We start from the raw sequence: 26,547 nt of genomic DNA on the forward strand, positions 1-26,547 counted from the left end.
AACTACTAGATGTCTTTTATTCACTAACTCATTAAATCTTCACAATAACTCCAGATCAATCCACCAATTCTGGATGAATAAACCAAGGTACAATTTCCAAGGTCACACAGTACGATAAGATTCCAAAGTCCATACTGTTTTCTTTTCACTACAATTAGTACCTCCCAAATTAAAAAAAAAAAAAAAAAAAAAAGACCTTTTAAAAGTTAAAAAAAAACAAAACACTTTTTTGTAAACAACTACCATTTACTGCTCTCTAATTTTTTGGCAAATATTAGCTTAGCTGGTGAAGGTACCTGGCATGTAGACACAGTCCCTATCTTCATGTGGTTTATAGTCATTGGGAAAGATATGCAACCAATAATTTTAAGTGTAATAACTGGTATTATGAGGGAAAGTACAAAACTCCATGGGCACTTTTCTCATAGAGACTAATATAATCTAGGACCTAGAAAATTCTTCCAGAGTAATAAGGCCAGAAATAAGAAAGAACTACATTGGCCCAAAGAAGATCAATTCAATTACGTCAGAATCTAGAGAAGAAATAAACTAACATTACAAAAAAGAAACAGCCAGATATACACTGTACCTGGTTAAACTATACCAGGGAAGCAGAAGGAGAAAAATCCAGACTGGGAAACTGTAGAAAAAATGATCCAGTTCCTTCACCAAAGATATTATAGGAAAAGAAAGAAAGATAGATGGGTGGGGGACCTACAGATTAAAAGAGAATTAAAAGACTGATATCAATGGGGTCCTGAGTGGCTCAGTCAGTCAGCACAGAGCCCACTTTGGACCCTTGGTCCCCTTCTCTCTGCTTGTGCTTTCCCAAAAATAAATATTAAAAAAAAAAAAAAAAAAAAAGACTGGTATCAAACAATCTCAGCAGGTAGATCTTATTTAATGAATTCTAATTCAAAATTACTTAACAAAAAAACTTACACCATTTATGAGAAACAAAATTTGAACACTGAATGCAGACATTTTCTTTTTGGATATTTCCTAACATTAAGGAATTATTGATGATTTTTATTAGATGTGACAATGTAGTTAGTTTTGTTTAGGGAAAATATCTTTTTTGAGATATATATTTAGATTTTTATGGATAAAATGAATTCTGAGATTTGCTTCAAAATAATATGAGACGGAAGAAAGTGGATGAGGATATAGATGAAACAAGATCAGATATCAGCCAGGAACTGAAGCTGCTGCTGAGGACATGGGGCTTTGCTACCTTATTCTAATTTTTTTATGTTTGAAATTCTTGTAGAGGAAATCGAGGAGAGTGCAAAAGGTAACTCTTACTTGAAGCTGCATCAGTTTGATTGGTTACTGAGATTTTTAAATGGGCTTGACATTTTGGTTATTTTTGAAGTCAAAATTTCAAAATTTACCTCCCTTGGGACTTCCTACTGTCCCTACCTCTCCTCCCATTTAAGCCAACCAACATTGGAGATGGTCCAAATTATTGTTGCCAGTTTAGAATTTAAATCTATCCAGTAATGTAAAACATGTCCATGAATGTAAAACATCAGATTTTCAAGGAAAAGGTTTCACTGAAAGATGAAACTGTCAGGATTTGGTTCAGTTATGAGTAACAGTAAATCCAAAACACTAAGCGTTTAAATACAACAAGTTTATTTCTCTCTCATGTAAACGAAGACCTGTGGAAACACTTCAGATCCGATATGATGGTTCCCAAATCAAGGATTTTTCTACTTTGTTGCTCATATCCTCAATACGTGGGGTTCCTACTATCATACTGACATCTCAGTCAACAGGAAGAAGGGATCCTATAAGGGCACTTTCCAAAAGTCATAATATACTTCTGCTTACATCCCATTGGACAGACCTTTGTCAAATTACCACAAAGGGAGGCTGAAAAAAATGTCATCTTAATATATTGTGGGTACTGTAACCAGCCATAAATCTGTTTAAAAGCCTCGAGGCAGCTTAAAGTACAGAAAGAAAAACTGTTCTTGATCCAAAAACGTTGCATTTGATATGGCTATAACTGATATGGAGGATAAGCAGAAAACAACAGTTTCTTAGCATTTCACTAGAAATATATACAACACTTCCAGAGCAAAATATTGTGGATCTCTACAGCTAACATTTTCTAAGAACCAGAATTCAGTTGAATGGGCATTTATTTAACCCTTAGACTTCCCAAAGGTCAGTACCATAATTACACCCAACTTACAAATGAAGAAATGTAGAATAAGCACTTGCTATAGATCAGATAAATATTAGAAATGTCACAACTGGGACTCAAAATCAGGCAATCTAGCACCACTATATTATTCCCCCACCTGTTACCTCCTAGTATGTACTCACAAAACCAAGAGAATAAAGAGGCATGCATGAAATTCAGGAAGAAGAGATCCAACACACAAGAGACAACAAGGATTCCTCTGGATGTCAGGGAAATAACATACCAAGGTCACAGCTGAATAGTGGGCCTATAATCCAACCAGTCTAAACCAGAGCAGGTCTTAAGATTCCAGATGAGACTTTTTTATAGGAAGATGAAATACAAATGGAATACCTGAAGTGTCTAAAACTGAGGGGAAATTTAGACAGCTGGGAAAGTTTGAAGTAATAAATATAGAGAAAACTGGACAAAGTAAAACCAAGACCACTATTACCTAGAGAAAACAAAATGCTAAGCAAGGAAAAAAAAGTAATCATGTAATATACTACATGGCTAAGAAAGGCATTTACAAAGTCATAATGTAGATACTAAAAAATGATCTTCAAAATTATATTAACTTAAATAAATCTCAATATGTAATTCCATAATATCTTTATTAATGGTGTGTGTGTGTGTGTGTGTGTGTGAGACAGAGAGACAGAGAGAGACAGAGAGAGAGATGGAGAGATGAAGAGAAAGTGAGAGATGGAGAGATGAAGAGAAAGAAAGAGAGAGAGAGAGATGAGCTGGCACTTAAGGAAATGTATAAGAACACTCTACTGTTAAATTACTGTTTCCTGAAGACAAAAGGCATGTTAATAATCCTATAAAATACTTCACCAAAATACCTCACCACAAAAGGCTTTAAGAAATGCAGAGACTCTGTAAATGCAGGATCTACTAGTAAATCTACAGTTATTGATGAGCATAGAAAATATGGTCCTATTTACATAATATGAAATATACAAATGGGTGCACAAATAAGATACTCAACAAAGCCTTAAGTGGTGGGCATCTTTGGTAGAATTTTGGCTAACCTGACCTTCTTTGTTCTTGCAGGTATTGTTTTAGACAAAGAAAAATTATTCCTCCAAAAAATATGATAAAGCTATTTTTTTCAGGTGGAAGAAAGGGGGGAAAAGCAATTCCTACTTGCTGGATAATTATGTGGAAAAAAAAAAAAAAAAAAAAAAAGAACCTCAATATGGCCCTGATTACCACCTCTTTGATTAAAAGACTCAAGTATCACTTCGGGGACTTTTTTCTTTTAAAAAGCCACATACTGAAGTACCTCTCTCCTGCCACAGTGTGTCACTCTTACAATACAAGTATCTTTTAATTTCTACAAGAAGGGAGGGATTGTTTAAGGCCAGATTTAACTCCCTACCTAAGAAGTAACATTTTTGAGGACAGAGTCCTGATCTTATTCACTGCTATAAATACCTGGCAGCAGCTGACAAAGTACTCAAAATGCATTTATAATACATTTTATAAATGTTTGTCAAACTTATGCAAATAAAAATAAAGCCGGAATACAGTCATCCTAAACATAATTTATTGAAAACGACCCTATAAGGAAGGAAGGAACAGGCATTACCATGCTTTAAGTGACAAACTTAAGCAGACATTTTACAAAAACCACTGGGAAAACAAAGCAGAAAAGAAAACCTGTGGTCCAAGTTACCAGCAGTTGAGAACAGTACAATGAGCATGAAGTGTTTTGGCATGAACTAAAACCTGGGTTGCATGGTTAGCGATCAAGGAAAACTGCATCTACACTGACCTAAATGTTAAGGAAGAACAGATGCATATATGAAGTTTTAAGGTGAGTTATTCATGAATGAGTTACTCAGGTATCTTCCTTTGGTCAGCACACATTACTATTCAGATTAAGGTATAAAAGACGCAGCATAAGATTATCACAGACAACAGTCCCCACCATACTCTGCACAAGACTAGACACAAACACAGTAAGTGGTTGGTGAACCGATGCCATCAAATGTGTGAAATATGGCAATTAAAATATCAATTTTACCACATTAACAGCATGTTTTAAACTGACATTGGCTTGCTGTATTTCCAAAGTCTATTCTTACAATAAACACATCCTTTACTAAAGCAGAAAAACACAGAAAAATTACGAAGAAATCTGGCAAACAATAAATTTTGGTTCAAAGAAAACAGGCATAAAGCTGCGAACATAAACACCCTTGTAAACAATGCACTTATTTTGTTAAACAAATTCTCATGTAAAAATAAGGGTGACTAAAATATCTTACATTTAATGTTTAAAAAGTGTAATTCTGACAAGAAAGTCATAATGATGTACTTTCCACATTTTGTTTTAAAAGGCACTGCTAACCTAATTTTCACAAATTGTTTTTCTAATAAGGCAATGAAACAGTAATGATTACATTTAATCTACCAATGTTGTAGACTTGTTTTAGCAAAAATGATAATTAAAACATATGTGTACTTGATTTGTTGGCTCAGTTTGCCTTTTTAAATGAAATACTAATGACTCTTAAAGTTCTCACAAATTCCCCAATCCTTAAGACTAAATAGCTTCAACAATAATGTTGAGTTCACATGCTATAAAGTAGTAAATCATATATACAACTTTTTAGTACTGTGTACGTAATATTAACTTTATCTCTGATGATTTTAAGATACAAAATTGCTCCCTAAATCAATCACATTCAAAATTCTAAAATGACTGAAAGTAGAAGCTTAAAAGTTCCACACAAATTAAAATTCAAAGCTCATATACATGGATGTGCCAATGTTAACTGTTCATTTCCAAAAACTCTTCATTTACCCACGTTTTTCAGGACAGCAAAGTCCTGTTTTTGCTGAAATAGCAGGTTTACTTTGTAACTGTCACATAAAATAACCAACATTTAGCTAAATAGCTAGCAACTAAATACCGTCTTTGCATTCAATTTCTAGAGAGGAGGCAAGATGCAACAGGGGGTTTAAAAAGGTAATGCATAATCTACAAAAAATTCATGTTGAGACTAATTTAAACTATGCCGATTAATTAGTGGGGGAAATATGCTTTCTACATGTTAACTTGAATATTTTTGAAAGCATCTGGCACATGTAAGTCCGGTATAATTTACTTTAACTGTAAGATATTTGGGCAAGTAGTTACAGTTACTAAATACACTGGTTGCAGATAATTGCATTCCTTATGAAATAAATTAGAATCCCAACAAGCCCAAGCAGCTGACTCTGCAATAACACAGGAGACCATTAAAGATTAAAAGAAAGAAGAAAAGGAAGAAAAGAAGAACAAGAAAGCCCTTCAGCAAATACTTCAACAAATAATCACTCAGGCAAAGCCGAACAAGTTTTGAAAGGGCCTGCTTTGACAGATGTTCTCTGGAAAAGCAAAGGCTGCAGGCAAAACGAGTGGCTTTATTTATTTTATTTTTTTAAGCTACGAAATACTAGCAATATTGTTTCTTTATTTTTCAAATATCTTAACTTTTTAAAAAATGCTTTCTAGAACCACTGTTCAGGGACCCTCCCACACTGCCACTTTTAAAGACACTAAGGGAACTTAGCTCTTACAGATTTGTCACAAGTATAAAATTAATCACAAAAGCAACTTTCCTCCCAAAGATAGAGCACGAAACTTCCTTAAAACTTATAAAGCTTCAAGAGGCAGCTGATCTTCTAAAGCTGTAAAAAACCATCCACAGTGTTTTCACAGCAGGGCCTATATATACAATTCATGATATAAAAGCCCCCATTCTCACAAAAGTCAAGGCAAAATTTAAAAGACAGAGTTCTTCTATTCCTCTGTATGAGTAAGATTTGCTGGCTGCTGACACTTACAAAACTCAAAATACAGGTATTTTGGATAACATTTGTTTATAGATCAAATTCCATAAAATGATCATGCAAAGTGTACTTACCAGTTGCTTATGCCTTCCCTTCACCTAACGCCTGAATTCTAGGCTTCACACACTATCTTTCCAATAAAAAACGCTTGCAGCCTGCTACACTCCATAAAATGGCCGTGTTGTTTAACCAAGAAAAACATGTTAGAGATTGAGCTGTCACTTTTAAAAGAAAAAGAAAATAAACAATTGCTTCTTTTGAGGTGAAGCATAAAACACTGAGGCTGGTATTTGAATCATGGAGCTCCCCTGGACGTTGCTATTGCTCTTCAAGTAGCTGTAGTAAAATTTCTGCCACATTCTTGCTTTCTGCATGGAGTCTCAGCAGTAACAGATCAGAACAGGCTAGCAAACGACTCCTTCCTAAATGTAAGCTCTAATTTCTTCTTCTGCAGTGAAATGAACCAAGTTTCTATGCAAAAGAATGAGTGACAGTATGCCCAGCCAATCAGCTTGGGTTTTTTCAGGAAAATCACCCCTTAATTCATTCAAAATTAGGTCATATGACACTATTTGAAATACTATTGGCTTACAATGAAAGTAATGTTTGACTCTACACAGGATGAGGCGACCCATCTATGCTTCCCTGGGCTGAAGACACCTTGACTATAAACGGTACTGTGAATTAAACACACACACACACATGTATATATACACACACACACATACACACAGACAGGGGAAAAAAAAGTAATGTAGCCTTACCAGAGCTTCCCAACTATTAAAGGGCCGGAGTTCAGTTATCTTCTGAGCCTTTTTCTGAGAACACTGAGGAATCAAAGTTAGTTCACCAATTGAAGCATCTTGAAGAAAGTGAAGAATTTTACCCTTATAGCCATCCTCCATCACTTCTTCACCACTACTGTAGTCCTCATCTAGTGAGCTGCCGACATCAGAACCCGAATCATATTCAGAGTCTTCAATAACTCTCTTAGGATTAAATACATTTTTTTTACGTTTCTTATTAAAACCATTTTGTGGTTTCATGGAACATTTCTGTTTCAGTTTTGTTTTAGCTGAATTTTTAGGATAATTCTGACTTCTTGAAGAAGCTTCTTTTCCATTTGGAAATTCACTTTGTGAAGCATACTGCATATCTATATAGGTAGACAAAAATAATTAAATTAGAAAGATATAAATACAAGCCTTCAAGTAAGATAAAAAAATATCTAAACATGATATTATCATTTTGAATACAGAATTCAACTATAATTTATTAAATCTTGATACATTTTAAAGAGAAATACTGAAGTAGAATCTGAAGTCGTACAATGAGCTGAAATAATTAGTTTAAAAAAATAGGTGGTAAGTTTTAAAAAACCGAATATAAACCCCCATTTCCTAACAAAGGTCCTGAGAATATAAATGGCTGCTGCATATTCACAAGATATCCCCAATGTCACTTAGCAGCCCCATCTCTATGCCAACACTGATGGGTATAGCAAAAACAATGTACACCCTAAATTAAAACCATTCCTATTATATTAATTTTCCATTGCCATCTCCACCTATTTAAATATATCATTACTGAAAGGCACTGCTACTTTTTCGCTGGTTTATCCATCCTATTCCATAGATTTCTAAGATGTCTGTGATTGAAGAGGTTCTGTTAGCTCTTACCAGTTAGCCTATAACACATTAGTTTACTGTTTAGGATGTTTGTTCTACTGACTCAAAGAACTTTCAGACTTACACATTATTATACATTCATTCTGGTGCATATGTCAAAAAAAAGGAAAAATAAATTGGATAAAGTATTCCTTAAATTCTCCACATTCACAATCTATCTCTTTTGAATCATTCTTCAGACTCAGAACTGGTGATTTGGTGGCTTCCTTCTTTCCGCAGACTATCAATTCTCTGTGCCATCAAGGGCACCCATACTAGGGTATTTCTTAGAAGACTTCATTAAAAAATGAAAACAAAAAACCCCAATGCCACTGTACTGGCCTTTTTAAACTGGCTTTGAAATTACGAAGAGCTGATCTAACTGATTATTGCTTAAGGATGTGAATAAACATTCAACTCTTCTCCACCACTTCTCTACTGTTTGGTTCTGAAAGTTAAAAGTGCTCCAATACTGGTTTAGGGACTTTCTTCCATGCCAGTGATATTTGTCTTTTAGGTTTCTGATAGTGGTGCACTTTTGATATTCATGTAAGGGCAGGCTAGGACACCTATATTTCAGTGATTATAAAACACAAGCAATCATACGATCCATCCTGAGAGATGTTAAAATATTAAAAAGATGTTTCCTTTATGCTCAAAAATACATGGCAATTTAAAAGTAGCCCTATTAAAAAAAAAAGTTAGCTAAACAGAAAAAAATATTTTCTATTTCATTTTATAGTGCCATTAACATATGGAAACTACTCATTTAAAAAATTTTTACATCATTATTTCCAGTATCTTTTGCAATCCCATTCACTGCTTATTAGCTCACGGGTTTACCATTTTCTTATATACCAAAATACAGAATACAATGGGAAGTATGTGCTTTCTATGACAAAGGAGCTAGTTACCTTGGTCTTCTGCAAACACTTTTAAAGATTCTAAAGCTTCTGTGTACATCCATTCATGTTCCTTGAGTACTTCCCTTAGTTCCTAGAAATAAGTCATTGATCTTTTTGTTAAAAATCTAAAATTAGCAACTTGTAGAACTTGTATACTCTTCTAAAAATAAGTCAATCACTTAAAAATTCATATCTGGTTATTTCACACCTGTTTTCATGCTGCTTTACAGATACTTTCTGTGCATATGTACTTGGGTGAATACGTAAGTCTTCAAAGGAAAAGCAGTTTGACTTTTTCTGCATTTCTCCTCTCCCTATGAAGTGCTATGAAAACTTGAGGATCAAAAATATCTGCTCAAACTTTAACATGCAGTTAGGCTTTTACAAACTGCCAACTTCAAAACATATAGTTTCAACACATGTAAAGAACAAACAGAACAAGATTTTGCGTTTAGCTCATCAAAATACTACCTGCGCATATACTTGAATAAAATAATGCAAGTGTAAATGTATTCTAAATGTTAAACAAATAATGTGCTTCCACATACATTTATGTGATTAAACAGAGGCACTTTTACCAGTGGCATGCTTGGCTCTGAAATTCTTCTTACTATTTAACAAGTAAAACAAAGCTTATGGAATATTAAAGTACCAAGATGTAATATTACACTTTAAAATTCTTTTCTGGGGGTGGGGTGCCTCAGTAGTTTAGTCAGTTGAGCTGAGCAACTGACTCTTGATTGTGGCTCAGGTCACGATCCCAGGATGGTGGGATACAGCCCTGCATCGGGCTCTGTAACGAGTGTGGAGCATGCCTAAGATTCTCTCTTTCCTTCCCGCTGCCCCTCTCCCTGGCTCACCACTCACACATGTGTGCTCTCTCTTTCTCTAAAAAAAATAGAAATTAAAACAAAATAAGTAAATTTCTTTTTTTTTTTTTAAGTTTATTTATTTATTTTTTTAGTAATCTCTACACCAAGAGTGAGGCTCAAATCTATGACCCTGAGATCAGGAGTCAGACCTACTTCTGACTGAGCCAGCCAGATGCCCCGACACTTTAAAATTCTTTTTTTTTTTTTTTTTTTTTTTGGGGGGGCGCCTGGGTGGCTCAGTCGGTTAAGCGGCCGACTTCAGCTCAGGTCATGATCTCGCGGTCCGTGAGTTCGAGCCCCACGTTGGGCTCTGTGCTGACAGCTCGGAGCCTGGAGCCTGTTTCAGATTCTGTGTCTCCCTCTGTCTGACCCTCCCCCGTTCATGCTCTGTCTCTCTCTGTCTCAAAAATAAAATAAAGTTCTTTTAAAAAAAAAAAAATTCTTTTTTTTTTTTTTAAGTTTGTTTGTTTATTTTTTGAGAGAGAGAGAGAGAGAGAGAGAGAGAGAGAGAGAGAGAGAGCAAGCGAGCAGGGGATGGGCAGAGAGGGAGGGAGGGAGACACTCTCAAGCAGGCTCCACACTGTCAGTGCAGACAGAGCCTGACATGGGCCTCAAATTCACCAAACTGTGAGACCATGACCTGAGCAGAGATTAAGAGTCACATGCTTACCCGACTGAGCCACTCAGCCACCCCTTTAAAATTCTTAATGAGAAATTTAAAGGACAAGAATATGAAAAAAGCGAACAGCTAACTTGGTTTTCTAAATATTCACATTTTATACAGGAGTTACAACTGTTACAGTTATGTTTGTTATTATTATGGCTGTTATGCTGATACAGTTAACAATGTGAGGAATTAACAAGTAGTATAAAAGTATTTTATAATACTGATAAAAAAGAGTATTTAATTAGAAAAATGTAAAATGCATCTTGAGATTTTACACAGCTGATCGCAAACACTATTTTGTTTCAAACATTTAATACACACTGATTAAATCTTTTCATGACTACCCACCTGTTTATCAAAATTGGGAAATTCCTTTTGCAATTTCAATACAATACTTTCTTGTTTTTCCCAATTACTGCTAGATTCTGCAGACTCATTTGATTCTTCTCCCTAATGGGGGAGAAAAAAACAATTAAGGAGATCACCTATAACGTTAAGTCTTAAGACAATTACATTTATATTTTGACTTGATTTGGAACTTACCACATTCAGTTAAGAATCCAAAAATGTTTCTTTCTGTTCTTGTGAAAACTGACAAATTTATATCTTTAAGGGTAAAGAATATTGCTGCTTTAAGATCACAAAATGCAAGACCCTGACTGCATATCCAGTAACTCACACTTCATACAGTACTTGAAATAAATCTGCTAAAAGACTAGAATGTTCCTCAAATTACTCTAAATAATTCAGGTATACTGAAGTCTCTCCAACCTAATGGCAAGTAAAAGAAAATGACTCAAATATCTCAGCTATGCTCACAATTTTATACCTCCCTACAAATTTCAAATACTGAGAGAAAAAAGTTACTTTTACTTCAGTGTTGATTTATAGAATGGCTCAAATATTAATTGTTCAGCCACAATATAAAAGTAACACAATGATAGAAACTTATGTGAAACCAAAACATTAATCTGGGAATAATTAGTGTTACTCATATAATCACTTTCTTCTTTTGTCACTTAACTTCACTTAAAAAAAAATGGTTAAAATTCCACATTTAAGCAAAAAAAAAAGATTCTTGGGGTCATGCGTAGGAAAAGTCTTATATTTTAGTCAATCAAAAATCATTTACCTAACTCTGCTTAGAACTGTACCACATGCTACACAAACAAGATCTAGAAAAACACAGTCTCATGCTTTCTTTTACCTCCTTCCTTATCCAACAATTGTTGGGGTTTTTTTTTCACTACCCAAAGTACAAATACTAAAAATTGTGAGTGATACCTCTCCTGCACACAGAAATGTGACAAAGTTCCACACGGCAGGGACATATACCTATGTAGTCCAGTGGTTACACCAGTGACACAAAGAGTTTGGGCCTAAATCTGTCTCAATGGGCTGTAGGGTTATGAGTTAATCCTGTGGTTATTTTTCCTGTTCCAGAATAGAGAGTTGGAACAGGCATATTTAGGACTGGCAGTAATCTCATGTTAGCTCCTTGGCCCAGAGAGTAAGGGCTATTCTCGCAGGAAAGAGACAAATTCAAGTCCCTAAAACTGAGGAGGGGTAAATGGAAGAAGAAGAAAGAGGAAGAAGAGAAGTACAAGTAGAATCAGCCACAGCAGCAATACCGTGTGACTGAAGGAACTGCAGAAACTGGTATCACCATCCCATCCCAATGTACTGTGGCTCCTTGGCCTATACAAAAGCTGGGTGATGGGTTTTGGAGAATTATTTTAGTTATCATAAACATAGAGGTGATAACCCCAATTGTAGCAGTTACTATACCAGATATGGTATTTTTAATGGAGCAAATCAGTATAACCATGCAGTTAAAATCTATCATGCTTCTTCACCCACTGCCCCATCCCAATTAGAAAGGACAAGCAAAAGCAATTTGTTTTCATCTGGGAAGGGTCAGGGATAGATATACCTTCACAGTCTTCAGGGGTCTCCTGCTCTTTCATAATATAGTACTCTAGGACTGATGGTTTTGCACAGTCCACAGAATATCACTTTAATCACCTACACTGAAGACATCACTAACTGGACTTGGTAAGCAGGAAGCATGGGTACCTCAGGAAGACACACGCAGGCCAAAGAATAGGAAATAACCGCCCCCTCCCCCCCAATTCTGGGAACCACCACACCACTTTCATGAATTTTATGGGGGCGTCTAATCTGGGGCATGCTGCAAATGCCGTTCAGAAAAAAAAAAAAAAAGGAAACAGAAAAGGTACATATTGTCTAACTCTAAAAAGGAGCAGAACAATCGGTCGGGATCGGCCTCTTTGCTTAATCTGTTTATGAACTAGCTCCCTTAACACTGTCAGTTATGAATGAGGCCAAGATTGAGAAGGTTCTGTAGGAGGCCCAGGATACACTACAAGGTGCTCTGTCACTTGGGCGTCATGACCAAGTAGATGCAATGATTCTCAAAGAATCTGTGGCTAATAAGGATGCTGTATGAAGTCTCTAAAAGCCCCAATCACAAGAAAATCAATATAATATATGCCATTTCCAAAATTACTGCACTGTGCAAAATCAGGAAAATAAAAAATTAGTGTTTCAGAAAAATCGTGTTAGAGGCACAACATTCAAAAGCTTCATCAGTGACACATTAAAAAAAAGAGGAAGGATCCTTGAAACAGGATAGCACAATTTCACACACATTAAATGGCTAAGAAATGCATAAATACCACAATAAATGTAAACTGAAGCTTGCCTGGGAGTATTAGCACTGGAAGGACTGCTTGTGAGTTACTGTGAAGCGGTAGAAAAAAGGTTATCTGAAAATGAACAAATTTCTTAACGCCAGCTATGGAACAGCATGGCTCACTGTCCTTGTGTTATCTCTGCTATACTGGCTGAAAATATAAATGATAAATTATAAAATAAATACATTTCTGCTCCTTTGCTAGCCTCCTCCTCTCATACTGATGCCGTCTGTAAGGTTCTAAATGCAACTGGATGCTAGGACTCTTAACTGTATTCAGTACTAAAACCAGTATCTTCAAACCAGCACAACTGTTTTCAGTAACACTTAAAGCATCTGACAACCTGATGTGTTAAGCTGTCATGGTGTAGCCTTTTAGTCTTCACCATCATTATCATGATTACCTTCTGTATCCACATGGCTATCAGGAGCAAATTACTACAAGAGTTCTGTGGCTAGATCATCAGCGGGACCCTATCTCTTCAACATCTCCACTTTTTACTTCCTCAAATCCAACCTTCTTTCCTCAATCAACACACCTTTTTCTGAGTTTTAAAAATTTCTCTGTAAGAATCAAATCTTTCAAAATTGCAAATCAAGGTAAGGAGAGTTTTCCACCACACATAATACAAATGCTCTTATCACTCCAGGTTTTTACAATGGTACTAATGAAATTCTGATGTTAAATCTATTCCAAAATTCTATAACCAAATCGGCATTCTTTCAATAACAGCAATAAGTGTCTTAAATGCCCACTTTAAACAATAAGCCATAAATGCTGTAATCATAAATTTACCACAAGGCTATCTCAGGTGGTTTTTTGAGGAAAAAGAAGGAAAAAAACGGGGCTGAGTTCAGTTTTTGTAGAGAGAGAGGCTTGATGCATTAGAAGAGGTTTTAAGTCTTTTCGTTTTTGTTTTTGCAAAAATCCTCTTACAACAGAGAATTAAGTAAAAGTATCACTGCAGATTTGGGCACTCCACCCATTTTCCCTGTACCAGTAGTGAACTCTAAGGCTGACTTACTTCTTTTAAAAGGCATAGCGTAGTTTGGTCAGTGATAAACTACTGCTGGTTTCAGCTCCGAGTCTCTACCTGGCACTAGTAGTGAATATCACAGTAATGCTATGTTTCAAAATCTTAATTCCTGTTTTCCGTTTTTCAGATTTGGGATCTGTGAGGCATGCATTCATAACAAATATCTGTTTCATGAAATTTGGGTTTAATTCAATGTATAGTTGCTTTCTTCGGTTTACTTCTGTATCACAGCTGAAAAATTCTTTTGCATCTTTCCCATCTGCACTCATGGCTTTGTGTGACACCCGATGGCTTAGGAATTTGTAGCACTATCTGCAGCTACTAAAGCAACCACTACGGGCACCAAAAGAAGCTACTTCCGCAGTACACACTTATTTTCTTAAAAAAAAAGATCTATACGGAAAAGGTTGTTCCTGACTTTTTTCACTTTTGTCTTTAATTCAGATGCTCAACAATCTTTCCTTTTCTTCTATTTCCTTACGCCTTTCTTTATGACTTCCCAATATTTGATGACAGTCCAACCATATTATTTTGGGGCACTGTCTCTGATGCTCCACAATGTGGATTCCTTTATGCCTGTGGCTCAGGATACAGCACATGTTCTCATTCCTTCCCAAACATTTATTTCAAGCTTTTCCTCAATACTTAAACCTTCTTATATGTACTACCTGATATTTTTTAATGAAATCGCTTAATATGTTTGGGATGTTGAATGGGTGTTTTTCCAATAGAAAAGTTCACCAATGTGAAAGAATAGCAAAACACAGCCTTGTGGGAAAATAAGCATGGTGAAATGAGGCAGCCAGTACATGTCTGGGGTGTGTGCATTTTATGTAATCTATGTGGCTCAGTGCAGCTGGGTGCAGTGTTCTGTGTTCACCTAGTACTTCTCATGAACAACACTGCACATAAATAACATAAAATTTAGGTTATACTAAAATTGCTGTTTAACGTATTTACTGCACTGGAACAAATTCACATTTTAAAAGCAGAAGGGACTTGGGGCACGTGGGTGTCTCAGTTAAGCGTCCGACTTCACCTCAGGTCATGATGTCATGGTTTGTGAGTTCAAGCCCATGTCTGGCTCTGTGCTGACACCTCAGAGCCTGAAGCCTGTTTCGGATTCTGTGTCTCCCTTTGTCTCTGTCCCTCCCCTGCTCATGCTGCCTGTCTGCCTGTCTCTCTCTCAAATAAATAAATAAGCATTTAAAAAAAAAAAGATTTAATAAAAGCAGAAGGGACTGATGTCTTTTTGTGAAAAAATCGTTGGCTTGAAAGGGAGTCCTGATAGGAACAGAATGGTTGATCATGGCACATCAAGTGACCATGAGACTCGAGTTGTTATGTGATCTGGTTATCTGACCCACCAACCTTAAAACTGAGTATGAAGAGCAGCAACCCATCATTAAGTGAAAATGGGAGATTTGAAACTGAACTTGAGCAGGCTCAGGAGGAACAGATAAGCTGCCTCTGCAGCTGTCCCAGGCTCCCACGGTACCTACTTCTGCTTTACTCTGCCCCTCCTTCAAACAGGATTTATGGCATTTGGGGAATTCTTTACAATCAGATAAAGTGAGGGGAAATCTTGAACTTGGTTTTCAAAGAGTTCACCTACTATTAGAAGAAGCCCAAAGTGAAGTAAACAAACAACTGAGGTTAAATGATTTAGCCTCATTTAAGAAAGGTTTGGGCAGTACATCTTACCATCCACTTTGTATAAAAAGAGGTGGCCAGGGGTAGAGAGCTATGATATATGATGGACAGGAGCTAAGGAAGAGAATAAGAATAGAAGACTGGTGACCAGAAGTCTGGGAAAGAGGTGCACCGTTGAACTTCTCAGGGGTTTTTCTGAGAACAGAATGCAAGAGCAACAGTTTTCCTTAGGAATGTTCGTCAAAGTGCATCTACTATAGAGGAAATTTTGAGTAATGAGGAAGACAACATGATCTATTTTGTGAACACCAATAACAACACAGCCACTTGAATGCTTGATCACTGGGTCTATAAACAAATGGCCATGGAAACAGGAATAGAGGCTGTGTATACAGATCAACAAGATGGTCCCACACCAAGATTTATCTGATTACTGTTACCAACAAATATTTAACCTGCCAAGAGCACAGGCCAACAAGGAGTTCCGACAATAGCACCATTCTTTGGGAGAGTCAGTCAATTGTCTGGAGGCAAGTTGATTACACTGGACCCCTTTCATCATGGAAAGGACAGTAACAGAAATCTACTCTAAGATGCCTTTCCTATCTACCTGCTTCTGGCAATACCAGTTGTGGGTTGAACTGTGTCCCTCCAAAATTCATGTGATAAATAACACCCTAGCACCTCAGGATGTGTTTATTTGGAGATAGGGTCTTTACTGACATAATGAAGTTAAAATTAGGGTGAACCCTATCTACCAACTGGTATCCTTACAAAAAAGGGGAAATTTACAGATAGACATGTCAACAAAGAACATGCAATGTGACAATGAAGGCAAGGATCTACAAGCCAAGGAATGGCAAAGTTCCAGCATACCATCAGGAACAAAAAGAAATGGAAAGCCTTCAGAAGAAAATCAACCCTTCTGACACACTAGCTTCCAGAACTGTGAGACAATACATTTCAGTTGGTTAAGCCACCCAGTTTGTGCTGCTGTGTTATGGAACCCATAAGCAACTAACATATACATATATATATAGAAAACCTAACTGAGGGGCGCCTGGGTAGCTCAGCTGGTTAAGTGTCTGACTTTGGCTCAGGTCATGATCTCGCAGTTCAAGAGTTCAAGCTCTGAGTTAGGCTCTATGCTGACAGCTCGGAGCCTGGAGCTCACTTCGGACTCTGTCTCCCTCTCTCTCTATTCCTCCCCCGCTCATGCTCTGTCTCTTTCTCTCAAAAATAAACATTAAAAAAAAAACTTTAAAAAAAAAAAAAAAACCTAATTCACACAGTACACTAATGATACCACAGTGTTCCTGACCAGGTCACTAAGAAAAGTGCATCAATGAATTTGTCTAGTGATTTCACCACATGCCTCAAAACCTACCACGGAACAGTGGTATCGCTTATAGAGCGTGAACTTATAGAGAACACCTAAGACTGATGTGTTGTTCAACAGGATGTACAAGCAAAATAAATGCTCTGAATCACCAATCAATTTGATGCTGTTTCCCCCATAACTGTTATATATAGATTTGTAAACTAAAATGTAGGCCTAGTCTCTTATACTATAGCTACTCCCCATACGTAAAACCCAATCACAGAATTTTTAACTTCCCATCAGTATTAGTTCGCAAGAAAAGAATGCTTCCGTGGAGGGACATAACAATTATCCCATTAAATTAGGGTAGAGATTGCTACCTTGCTACTTTGGGCTTCTTATACCATTAAGTCACAGGTAAAAAGATAAAATAAAACAAGTTACTATACTGGTCGGGGGTGACGGACTTTGATTACCAAAAAGAAACTGTGTTGTCTTGAATGCAGACAGGGAGGACTATGTCTGGTTTCACTGGGAGGCCTCAGTAGTTCTATTCTTAAAGCAAAAGTTAATGGAAAAATATAGAGTAACCCAATAAAAGCATAACCATAATTATTTTTAGATAAGCAGTTTTAAGTTATCAAAGAGGTCATCTGGAAGAATTATAATTAGTTGTCACACTGGGGAGGAGGAAATGGTGCTGGTTCAACCATATATTAAAAGTCTATTTTCAGAGTGCCTGGGAGGCTCAGTTGGTTAAGAGTCCAACTCTTGGTTTTGGCTCAGGTCATGATCACAGGGCTTGTGAGTTCAAGCACCATGTCAGGCTCTGCACTAACAGCAGAGCCTGCTTAGGATTCTCTACCCCCCCCCCCGCCCCCACCCCTCCCGTGCTCACACTCTCTTTCTCTCACAAAATAAATATTTGGAAACAAAACACAACAGTATATTTCTCCCCAAAGTTACTTTACCATGCCACTAGAATATTAAAAAAAAAAAAAAAATTAACATTTATTCATTTTCAAGAGACAGAATGTGAGTGGGGGATGGGCAGAGAGGGAGGGAGACACAGAATCTGAAACAGGCTCCAGGCTCTGAGCTGTTAGCACTGAGCCCAACGCGGGGCTTGAACTCACAGACTGCGAGATCATGACCCAAGCTGAAGTCGGACCCAGTGAGCCATCCAGGCACCCTTAGAGTATTTTCAATAATTAATTTTATAACTCAGAGATAAGTAATGAATACTGGATGAATTAAAAAGAAAGCAAAACAGTCCTAAATGAAATGCAAACCCAGTTTGATTTGGTTGTAAGAGAGAAGTCTAATTCATTTAGATGTATTTAGATCTGATATCCACAGATTCAACACATTCTGTGTCTAACAGCTGATTTTGATATTTCAATTCAAAGGTAACTTACGTGATCCAGTCTTTTCTTTTTTATAGACTGATCATCATTAAACTCATCTTCCTCATATGGCTCTGAAGAAGAAGATAATTTTCTTTTCCTAGGTCCACCACCTTCTAAAACAGAGATGAATGATCAAAGTTTGCACAAGTATTGTAAGAATCATTAATGTAAAACAAAGGTAAAAAAGTTATTATAATGAACACGTGCAGATCGTTCTCTTGACATCAGGCCCAATGTTATTTCTTCTACATTTCATGTATACTCAATAAATGTCAACTGAATTAAAGGAAAAGTAAACAGAGACTCTTATCATGTTATTTGTAAACCATCACATTATTTAGTAACAACAAACATCGCTAAACTGAATGGTCATTCTACAGAGCAATACTGAAAGGAAAGGGTTCTCCTCAGTGACTGAGTGTTTAGCAGTGAAAAAAAGTTGAGTCCTATCTGTCTAGCTTATTGAATAGCATCACTGATACCAATAATAGTTTACTATGTACCAGGCTTTGCAAAGGGCTTTTATAAACTGTTGTTTCATTTATTTTCCACAATAAACTTACAAAGTGGGTAATAGTCTCATTTAATAAATGAGGAGGAAGTGAAACATGGATAGCTCAAGCGATTAATGCTCTTAACCTAGAAACGAAGAGTGTAACATAGAGACTATAACAGTGATAGAAAATTTACATATTCTGTCATAACTGAAAGAAAAACTCAAACTACATGATCTTAAAGAAGCTATATTACAGGGGTGCCTGGCTGGCTCAGTTGGTAGAACATGTAACTCTTGATCTCGGGGCTGTGAGTTCAAGCTCCACGTTGGGTGTAGAGATTACTTAAAAATAAAATCTTAAAAAAAAAAAAAAGGAAGCTATATTACATATTTGTAGTTTGAAGACATTTATCTATTTCTTATATACTTTTACTTTCAGAGAGCCAATTCCTTAGACATACTGCTAACATGAAGGCATCTGTTACAGTTTACAAAAGTGCAGTATTAATTACACCAGTATCCTAATTATGCTGTCAGAAATAAAACTTGTAGAAGCACAATATTCAAACTAAATACAAACATGACAGCTTTTAAGTTGTAAGTCTGAAAATTCTGTAATATGGTTATAACAAAAGTAAATGTTACCAACATTTTAAAGTATAATTTCCATGTAAGTGGGAATGCTTAAATTTTTGTCTTCTAATTATATTTCATAGAGTAAATGTGCAGTCTGCAAAAACCAAGTAATTCCCAGCATCCACCTTGAAAAGGGATCATCACAATTATATTTGTTGGGGTAGGGTAGGGTAAGCACTGTTAGTCATATTCTAAGTCTGAAAAAAAAGCTTCAATGAAACCAGATGATTTACGCCAGGTCACCTAGATATATTTCTTTCCTGAAAGAGTTAAGAGCTTTGTTTTGTCAATAACGGATCCTTCAATCTTAAATATCTGCTTATACAGCTTTACTTTTTGTTAGTAGTATTATGACACCAAATATTTACATATAGTTAAAAAGGCTACAGGCAAAAAATTTGCAAATAAATGTGGGAGAAAATGCAAATATAAAATTTGAGTACAAAAATGTTACATAACAGTACACAACACTGTTATCTACATCTATATCTTCTCTGTAATTAAACACTTTATGTTTATCTATATGTTATGCTATGCTCACCCCAAGTGCAGCTACCATCTGTCACCATACAACACTATTATTGACTATATTCCCTGTGCTGTGGTGACATGTACTCGCTTGTGGTGAGTATAGAATATAGTTGTCGAATCACTTTGTTGTACACCTGAAACTAATGTAACACTGTGTGTTAACTATACTTCAATAAAAAAAGTTTTTGCATATATCTAAATAAAATAAGTTAATATTCTATACTAAATATCACTTCCAAATTGTGTTTCATAAGGTCTCATCTTTTATTGGGAGCAGTCACCATCAATTTCAGAAAAAACAAAACAAAACAAAACAATAAACAGTTAAAATTATTCCTTATACCCCACATGAAAAGAAATTTCATCTAAATTCAGTATTTAACAATGAAAAATAAAACATGAAACTATAAAAAAAGAACACATATTGGCAGTTTAACAGAAAAAAAATGAAAAGATGTTCAATTTTCTTAATAATTAAAAACAACTAAAATTTAAAAATACCATTATTTTGTATCTGTTAATAAACAGTAAATAGACCCTAGCAGTCCACGGGCAAAAAGGCACTTTTAAACATTATGCATTGTTCTAGCCTTTCCAATCTAAGTAACACACTTCAGAATTCTAGATATGCGTATGTTTTAGTCCAACAATTCCTTCTCTAGAAATTTACTCCACAAACTGATGGAAATGTGTGCTCAAGTATACACACAAGAATTTTCCCAAACTGTCTAAATGCCCAAGATATTAAACAAATTAGAATATACCCATAAATGCCACTGTTATAAATTAGGTAGACTTTTTAAAAATAAACATGGAAAGATGTCTCTAATTAATGAAAAGCTTACAAAGCAACAAATATAATAGGATCACAATCACATTAAGAATGTTTTGCTTATTTTTATATAAACACAGAGAAGAAAAAACAGGTAGATATATTCTGGACAACATCAATAAATTCACATTTTTACTTTTTAAAATAGGATAAAAACTTTTGTAACCCAGTGTTCATAAATGAAAACTTTCAGAAAGCAATGCATAAAAGGTACCCTTACTGTTTAATATGGGAGCTATTACCTATAAGATTATAATTTGTGCTAAAACCAACATCCTTTATCATGAGGCACAGAACTGTCCAAAATCTCTCACATGTGTTTAAAAAGGCCTTTTTTGGGGAAAACTGTCCTAATACATCCAAAACAGTTTCCTGTTGATACCGTAAATCGAAGGGCTATCTTCTGTTGGTGAGGCAAAGCTGCCATTCTATACACCTCAGAAGCGTAATGTACTAAAGATGAAGATGGCCAATATGACTGTCCGTTCCATTCTACGATGAAGCATGGAAGTTTACTTCAAAACCAAGAAGGCCCTGATTTATTCTTTCCTTATAACTTTCCTCTTGAAAATACTTTTTAAGAAAGAAAATATCAATGTATAGTGCAAGAATGAGAAGAAAAAAACTCAAAGGAAGTTCACATTTAATGAGGATTATACTTCATAAAGGTAAAGATTTTGTCCATTTTGTTTCCATACGTATCCTCAATGCCTAACACAGCATCTGGCATCTAGCAGTAGGTGCGCAACAAATATCTGTTAAATTAATAAATAAGTTGAATGATAAAAGTTGCTCAAAAGAAAAAAGATAAGACGCTATTATGGAATAAAATGTTTCTACAAATTTGGAAAGATTACAGACTACTGAGGTATTATAAGAACAAGAAAGAATAGGGGCGCCTGGGTGGCGCAGTCGGTTAAGCGTCCGACTTCAGCCAGGTCACGATCTCGCGGTCCGTGAGTTCGAGCCCCGCGTCAGGCTCTGGGTTGATGGCTCAGAGCCTAGAGCCTGTTTCCGATTCTGTGTCTCCCTCTCTCTCTGCCCCTCCCCCGTTCATGCTCTGTCTCTCTCTGTCCCAAAAATAAATAAACGTTGGAAAAAAAAAAATTAAAAAAAAAAAAAAAAAGAACAAGAAAGAATATGTAAAATTTTCCAAACATTTTGCAACTCAAGAAATGTTCATTGAGTCTACCATTTTTCAGGAATTTTTCCAGTAAGTGCTAGGGCTATAGTTAACGAGGGAGATATCAACCTTCTCCTATATGTACCATTTTCTATCAGATGGCCCCTGGGAACAAACAACTGCTAACACTTACTATATACTTATGTGCCACACACTACAGTAAGAAATTTACATTATCATTTCTTCACAACAACCTATGACACCGGTACTATTATTACACTATTTTGCTCATAAGGAAACAGAGACACAGAAGAGTTAGGCAACACCGCCCAAGGTCACACAGCTAGTAAGTGGAAGAAAAGGAAGAATCTTAACATTCTGCACAGGTAGCACCCACATAACACAATACTATTCCCTTACTCACATTGAAGAAAATGAAAGAATTAAAATATTTCATATGGAGGAAACAACTATCATCTTTGGAATGCACTCCAAGAAAATCTACTTGCTGAAGAGGGATGACAGCCCCATGGAAACACACTATGCCATCTTCTATTTTTGTATATATATTTGAAAGTTTCACAAATATTAAAAAGCCAAAAAGATCCACTTAGGGGAATGGGCACTTATTCACACAATGTTAATGAAAAAATAAATTAGCACAACCTTCAAGAAAGTAACATGGAAGTACATATTAAACTTTTAAATGTGTATATTCTTTGATTCAGCATCCCAGTTTGAAATTTAGCCTATAGAAATAATAACATAAATATTTCCTTATAAGACTATTTACTTTAGCACTATAATAAAATAATAAAAATATAAATGCTAATTAACAGAGAAATAATTAATAAACCAATCATACAGGCAGTTACAGAAGAATGTTATGGGCCATATTTAAAAGATGGATAAATCTGATTGTTCTGACAAGTTATCCATGAAAAATTATCAAATTATTTTTTTTTAATGCAAACCGATACTATTATTACATTTCCTAGTTTAACGGACACACGCACGTGTACGCGTGTGTGTGTGTGTTGTACAGTAGTGGTGGGTACAAACGGGAAAAGCTGAAAATGATACAAAGCAAATTCAAGGGTGGTCAATGGGAGTGTGGGTTTGCCTTCATTACTTAAATGCTTTTTTGGTATTGGGATTATAGATTATTTTTACTTGTTTGGTATACACAAGTTAGGGGGAAAAATACAGTATTTGCCAAAAGAATATTGGAGGTGCTTTTATATTGCAAGCTCCTTGAAATGCATTTATTTTTGTATCCCAAGCCTGGAACATAGCATAAATATTTACTAAATGAAGGAATGCTGATTACCAGCTAGGACTTTCCACAAGACATTATGTTCCTACTGACTCAGATTTGTAGACCTGTAAATAAAACCACAATACATATTAGAAAGGACACTTAAGAAAGAAAGAAAATATACCTTCCAAAACTTCACTGTTACGAGATTTGATCTGTAGAAAACAAGCAAAATTACCAATGAAAACCTGCCCCCTCCCTAGGGAAAAAAAAAAAAAAAAAAAAATCAACCTAGAAAATGTGGTTCCCAAATAGCTGTATGACCTCAGGTAAGTCACTTAACCTTCTTAAGCTTCAGTTTCTTTATTTAAAAAAACTGAAGCTATTAGTAACTCGTAAGGATCCTGTAAGAATTCATGAATGTGCCTGGTAAATTGTAGAGCAGTATTAAAAATGTGAAGATATTTATTACTATAAAGCTAATAAATACACATGGGTGGAAACTAAGCCAGGCATACCTGCATCACCAAACATCAGCAAGGCAGCAGCAATTGCTCCATCCATAGTGCTTGTTGATTCAATCAACTGACAGAACGAGAAAACATTGTTTGAAAAAGAACAGTTTAAGAAGTCTTTCACAAAAGTCTGTACAATGTAAGCATTTCTTAAAACGTTGTTGGATGTATTATCACTGTTGGTGAAATACATACAGTATATTCAAGCTTTCGTTATTTTTGTGTTTTACTTGCAAGGTTCTACGTTGAAGCCTTAAAAACTCCCTACTTATATGTCCAGGCAAAGAATGAGGGAGAGAAGAGGTAGTGAGGAAGAGGGACACTTGTAGACATCTGTATTATTCCTTTTTTATGAAAAAATAACCCACAATTCTGTAGTCACTTTTTAAAACATCTAATATTTCTTAAGATGAGTGGGATGAAGCGTTCTTTTTGATTTTTCCTCTATTTCTGAATCACCTGAATTTATTAAAGAACATAGTCCTATACTATTTATATAATTAATATCCTCAATATATAATTTTTATACTATTGTATAACACTTTGTATTTCATAAGGAATTAAACATCCTACATTTTCCTTTTGCTATAGTTTCCCTAATTTCCAATGAGTTACTTGTTTTAAAAAAATCTTGCATTTTGGTGTGGTAATTCAGATCTTTCTTACTTGTTTTATAATTATTGAATAAATGCTTTTATTTAAAAACTGGAAAAGATAAAATAAAACAAATGAAAAATCTTACATCTTTTAATAAGCTATTTTTATATTAAATTAAATAGTCTAAAATCAATTAAGAGCACTCTCTTCTACTGGTTTTCTTAATCTTGAATCCTTAAATATCCTATAAGCCCGACCTCCCCCCCCCCAATTATCAAAATAACCAAATCACATGCATATCAAGTTTAGGATTAAATTTATATTTTACAACTTCTTGAATTGCCTTATATGGGTGTAAGAGCCTCTGCAAAGCACTCTATAAATGTTATGTTAAATCTCTTGAAATGATGGGGATCAGCTGAAACAGAGTACTTCAAGAGTGCTCTGCTTTGGAGTAATATGCTAAACTCCCTAAATTTCAAATATTCATGCAATGAAACATGAACACAATTCTGTGTATCAATCCTATTCTCCCTCTGTAATTATAAAATTAGAAATAAATATTCTTACAGAAGAAAAATACCCTTAAACTACATGAACAATTAGCAATCAGGCTAAGAAATATTTTTAAATTGAGATTTGTTCCTTTGAATATTTAATACTCCATCACGTATATTCTGTTAGAAGCTCTTTCCAACATTGTAAGTAGCCTCTGTAGCTACTACTCATTACATGCATTGTCTTCTTATTCCCAAAAAAAAAAAAAAAAAAAAAAAAAATCAAATCACATCAGGAGAAAAATAACACCCCAAAGTGCAAACTCAAGATACCACTAAAGTTTCATTTAGCTAACAGTAAGAGGGTATCAAAATGACTTAGGGAAAAAAAGATTCATGTTAAAAGTAACAGAGAACGGTAATAATTTATTCTATAGTTTAAAGTAGGAGGCTCAGGACCACCTTCAGTTCAGACACATTGTTTGGCCTGAACAGTATTGTTATGTTTTTATTTAAATTTGTTACCATAAAAAGTTAACAATTTACTGATAGAACACGGATGAATCCCAAACCCTTATGCTAAATAAAAGGTGCCAGTGGCAAAAGATCACATATTATATAATCCCATTTATATAAGATGTGAAGAATATGCAAACCTAAAGACAGAGATTAGTGGTTGCCTGGAGCTGGAGGAGGAAAGTGGGGAGTGATTGTTAAGGACTACAGAGTTTCTTTTTAGAAATATAAATGTTCTAAAATTAGATTACAGTGACAATTGCACAACTTTGCAGGTACACTAAAAACCACTAAATGACACACTTTAAATAGGTGATCTTTATGACACTTAAATTATATCCCAAGAATGCTATTAAATTGATCAACAATAAAAAAAAAATCCAGCATTGTGACTTTATTTGGAAAATCTGAATACCTGATAAAAAATGGGCTATCACTGATATCACACAGCCATATCACGGTGGTGCTAGAGAGTACCTACCCGTTTGAGAAAGAGTGAATACTCTATAATATGCTGGTGTCTATCACTTCAAAGTTACCTGCCTAGCCCATACAGATATGGAAACTCCTGAGGTTCAGACTGAAGACAGTGGTGATGACAGATAAAAAGGTGAAAAACATATAAACTTGCAATTAAATGATCCCCTTACGGTCATTTAACTAATAAGTGACAGAGCTAGGAATAAACGATTTACTAGTAATCTTCCGAGATTTATTCTCTACCTGAAATTTAATTGATAATCAATTTTTATGTGCCCTTGTAATGAGCTGCCTATTATAATCCAAATATAGTCACGTATTTTGTTTCTACGTGGGTCAATGTTTCTCAGCAAGGGTGCTATTGGTGAGATAATTCTTTTGTTATGTAGGATCATCCTGCATACAGAGGGTGTTTAGTGTTCCTGGCCCCTTGGCACTAAATGTCAATAGCCAACCCTTTGTCATTATGATGACAAAAAAAAAAAAAAAAAAAAAAGCCTGCTGTCATTTCTGATAGTTTCTAGTGGGAGATGGGGAAGTCTCTACTTTAGAACCATTTAAACTCAAAACAAAATTTCACAAGCTATGTTAGCTATTAAGGGAAACACAACTTATTGTATCATTTATAGGCGAATAACCTTACTTATTTAAAAAGTTAAGACTCCCAAGAAGAAAATCTCTGGCATTTACTTCTATTATTACATAAAATAAAAATTAATTATCTCAAACATATCTTAAAAAAAGACTATCCTCTAAATACAGTACTAGCTACAAGA

At 35.3% G+C, this 26,547-nt stretch overlaps 1 protein-coding gene across 6 annotated transcripts in view; it reads right to left on the reverse strand.

Annotated features, from left to right (window-relative positions):
- Positions 1-26,547, reverse strand: part of SMARCAD1 (SWI/SNF-related, matrix-associated actin-dependent regulator of chromatin, subfamily a, containing DEAD/H box 1) — a 78,856-nt gene that overhangs the window by 27,749 nt on the left and 24,560 nt on the right. For 4 of the 6 annotated variants that reach the window (XM_019829235.2, XM_006930958.4, XM_019829232.3 and 1 more), the window contains exons 5-9: positions 23,685-23,751; positions 18,300-18,403; positions 10,503-10,604; positions 8,625-8,706; positions 6,808-7,199 (exon numbers count right to left, since the gene is read on the reverse strand). In XM_019829235.2, coding sequence (XP_019684794.1) covers positions 6,808-7,199; positions 8,625-8,706; positions 10,503-10,604; positions 18,300-18,403; positions 23,685-23,751 — 747 coding nt within the window. Of the gene's footprint in view, positions 1-6,117; positions 6,717-6,807; positions 7,200-8,624; positions 8,707-10,502; positions 10,605-18,299; positions 18,404-23,684; positions 23,752-26,547 lie in introns of those variants that run through there. The other 2 variants (XM_019829237.2, XM_019829238.3) reach the window with 2 other exon arrangements.

The sequence above is a fragment of the Felis catus genome, chromosome B1 (assembly GCF_018350175.1).
Source record: "Felis catus isolate Fca126 chromosome B1, F.catus_Fca126_mat1.0, whole genome shotgun sequence".
Taxonomy (NCBI): domain Eukaryota; kingdom Metazoa; phylum Chordata; class Mammalia; order Carnivora; family Felidae; genus Felis; species Felis catus.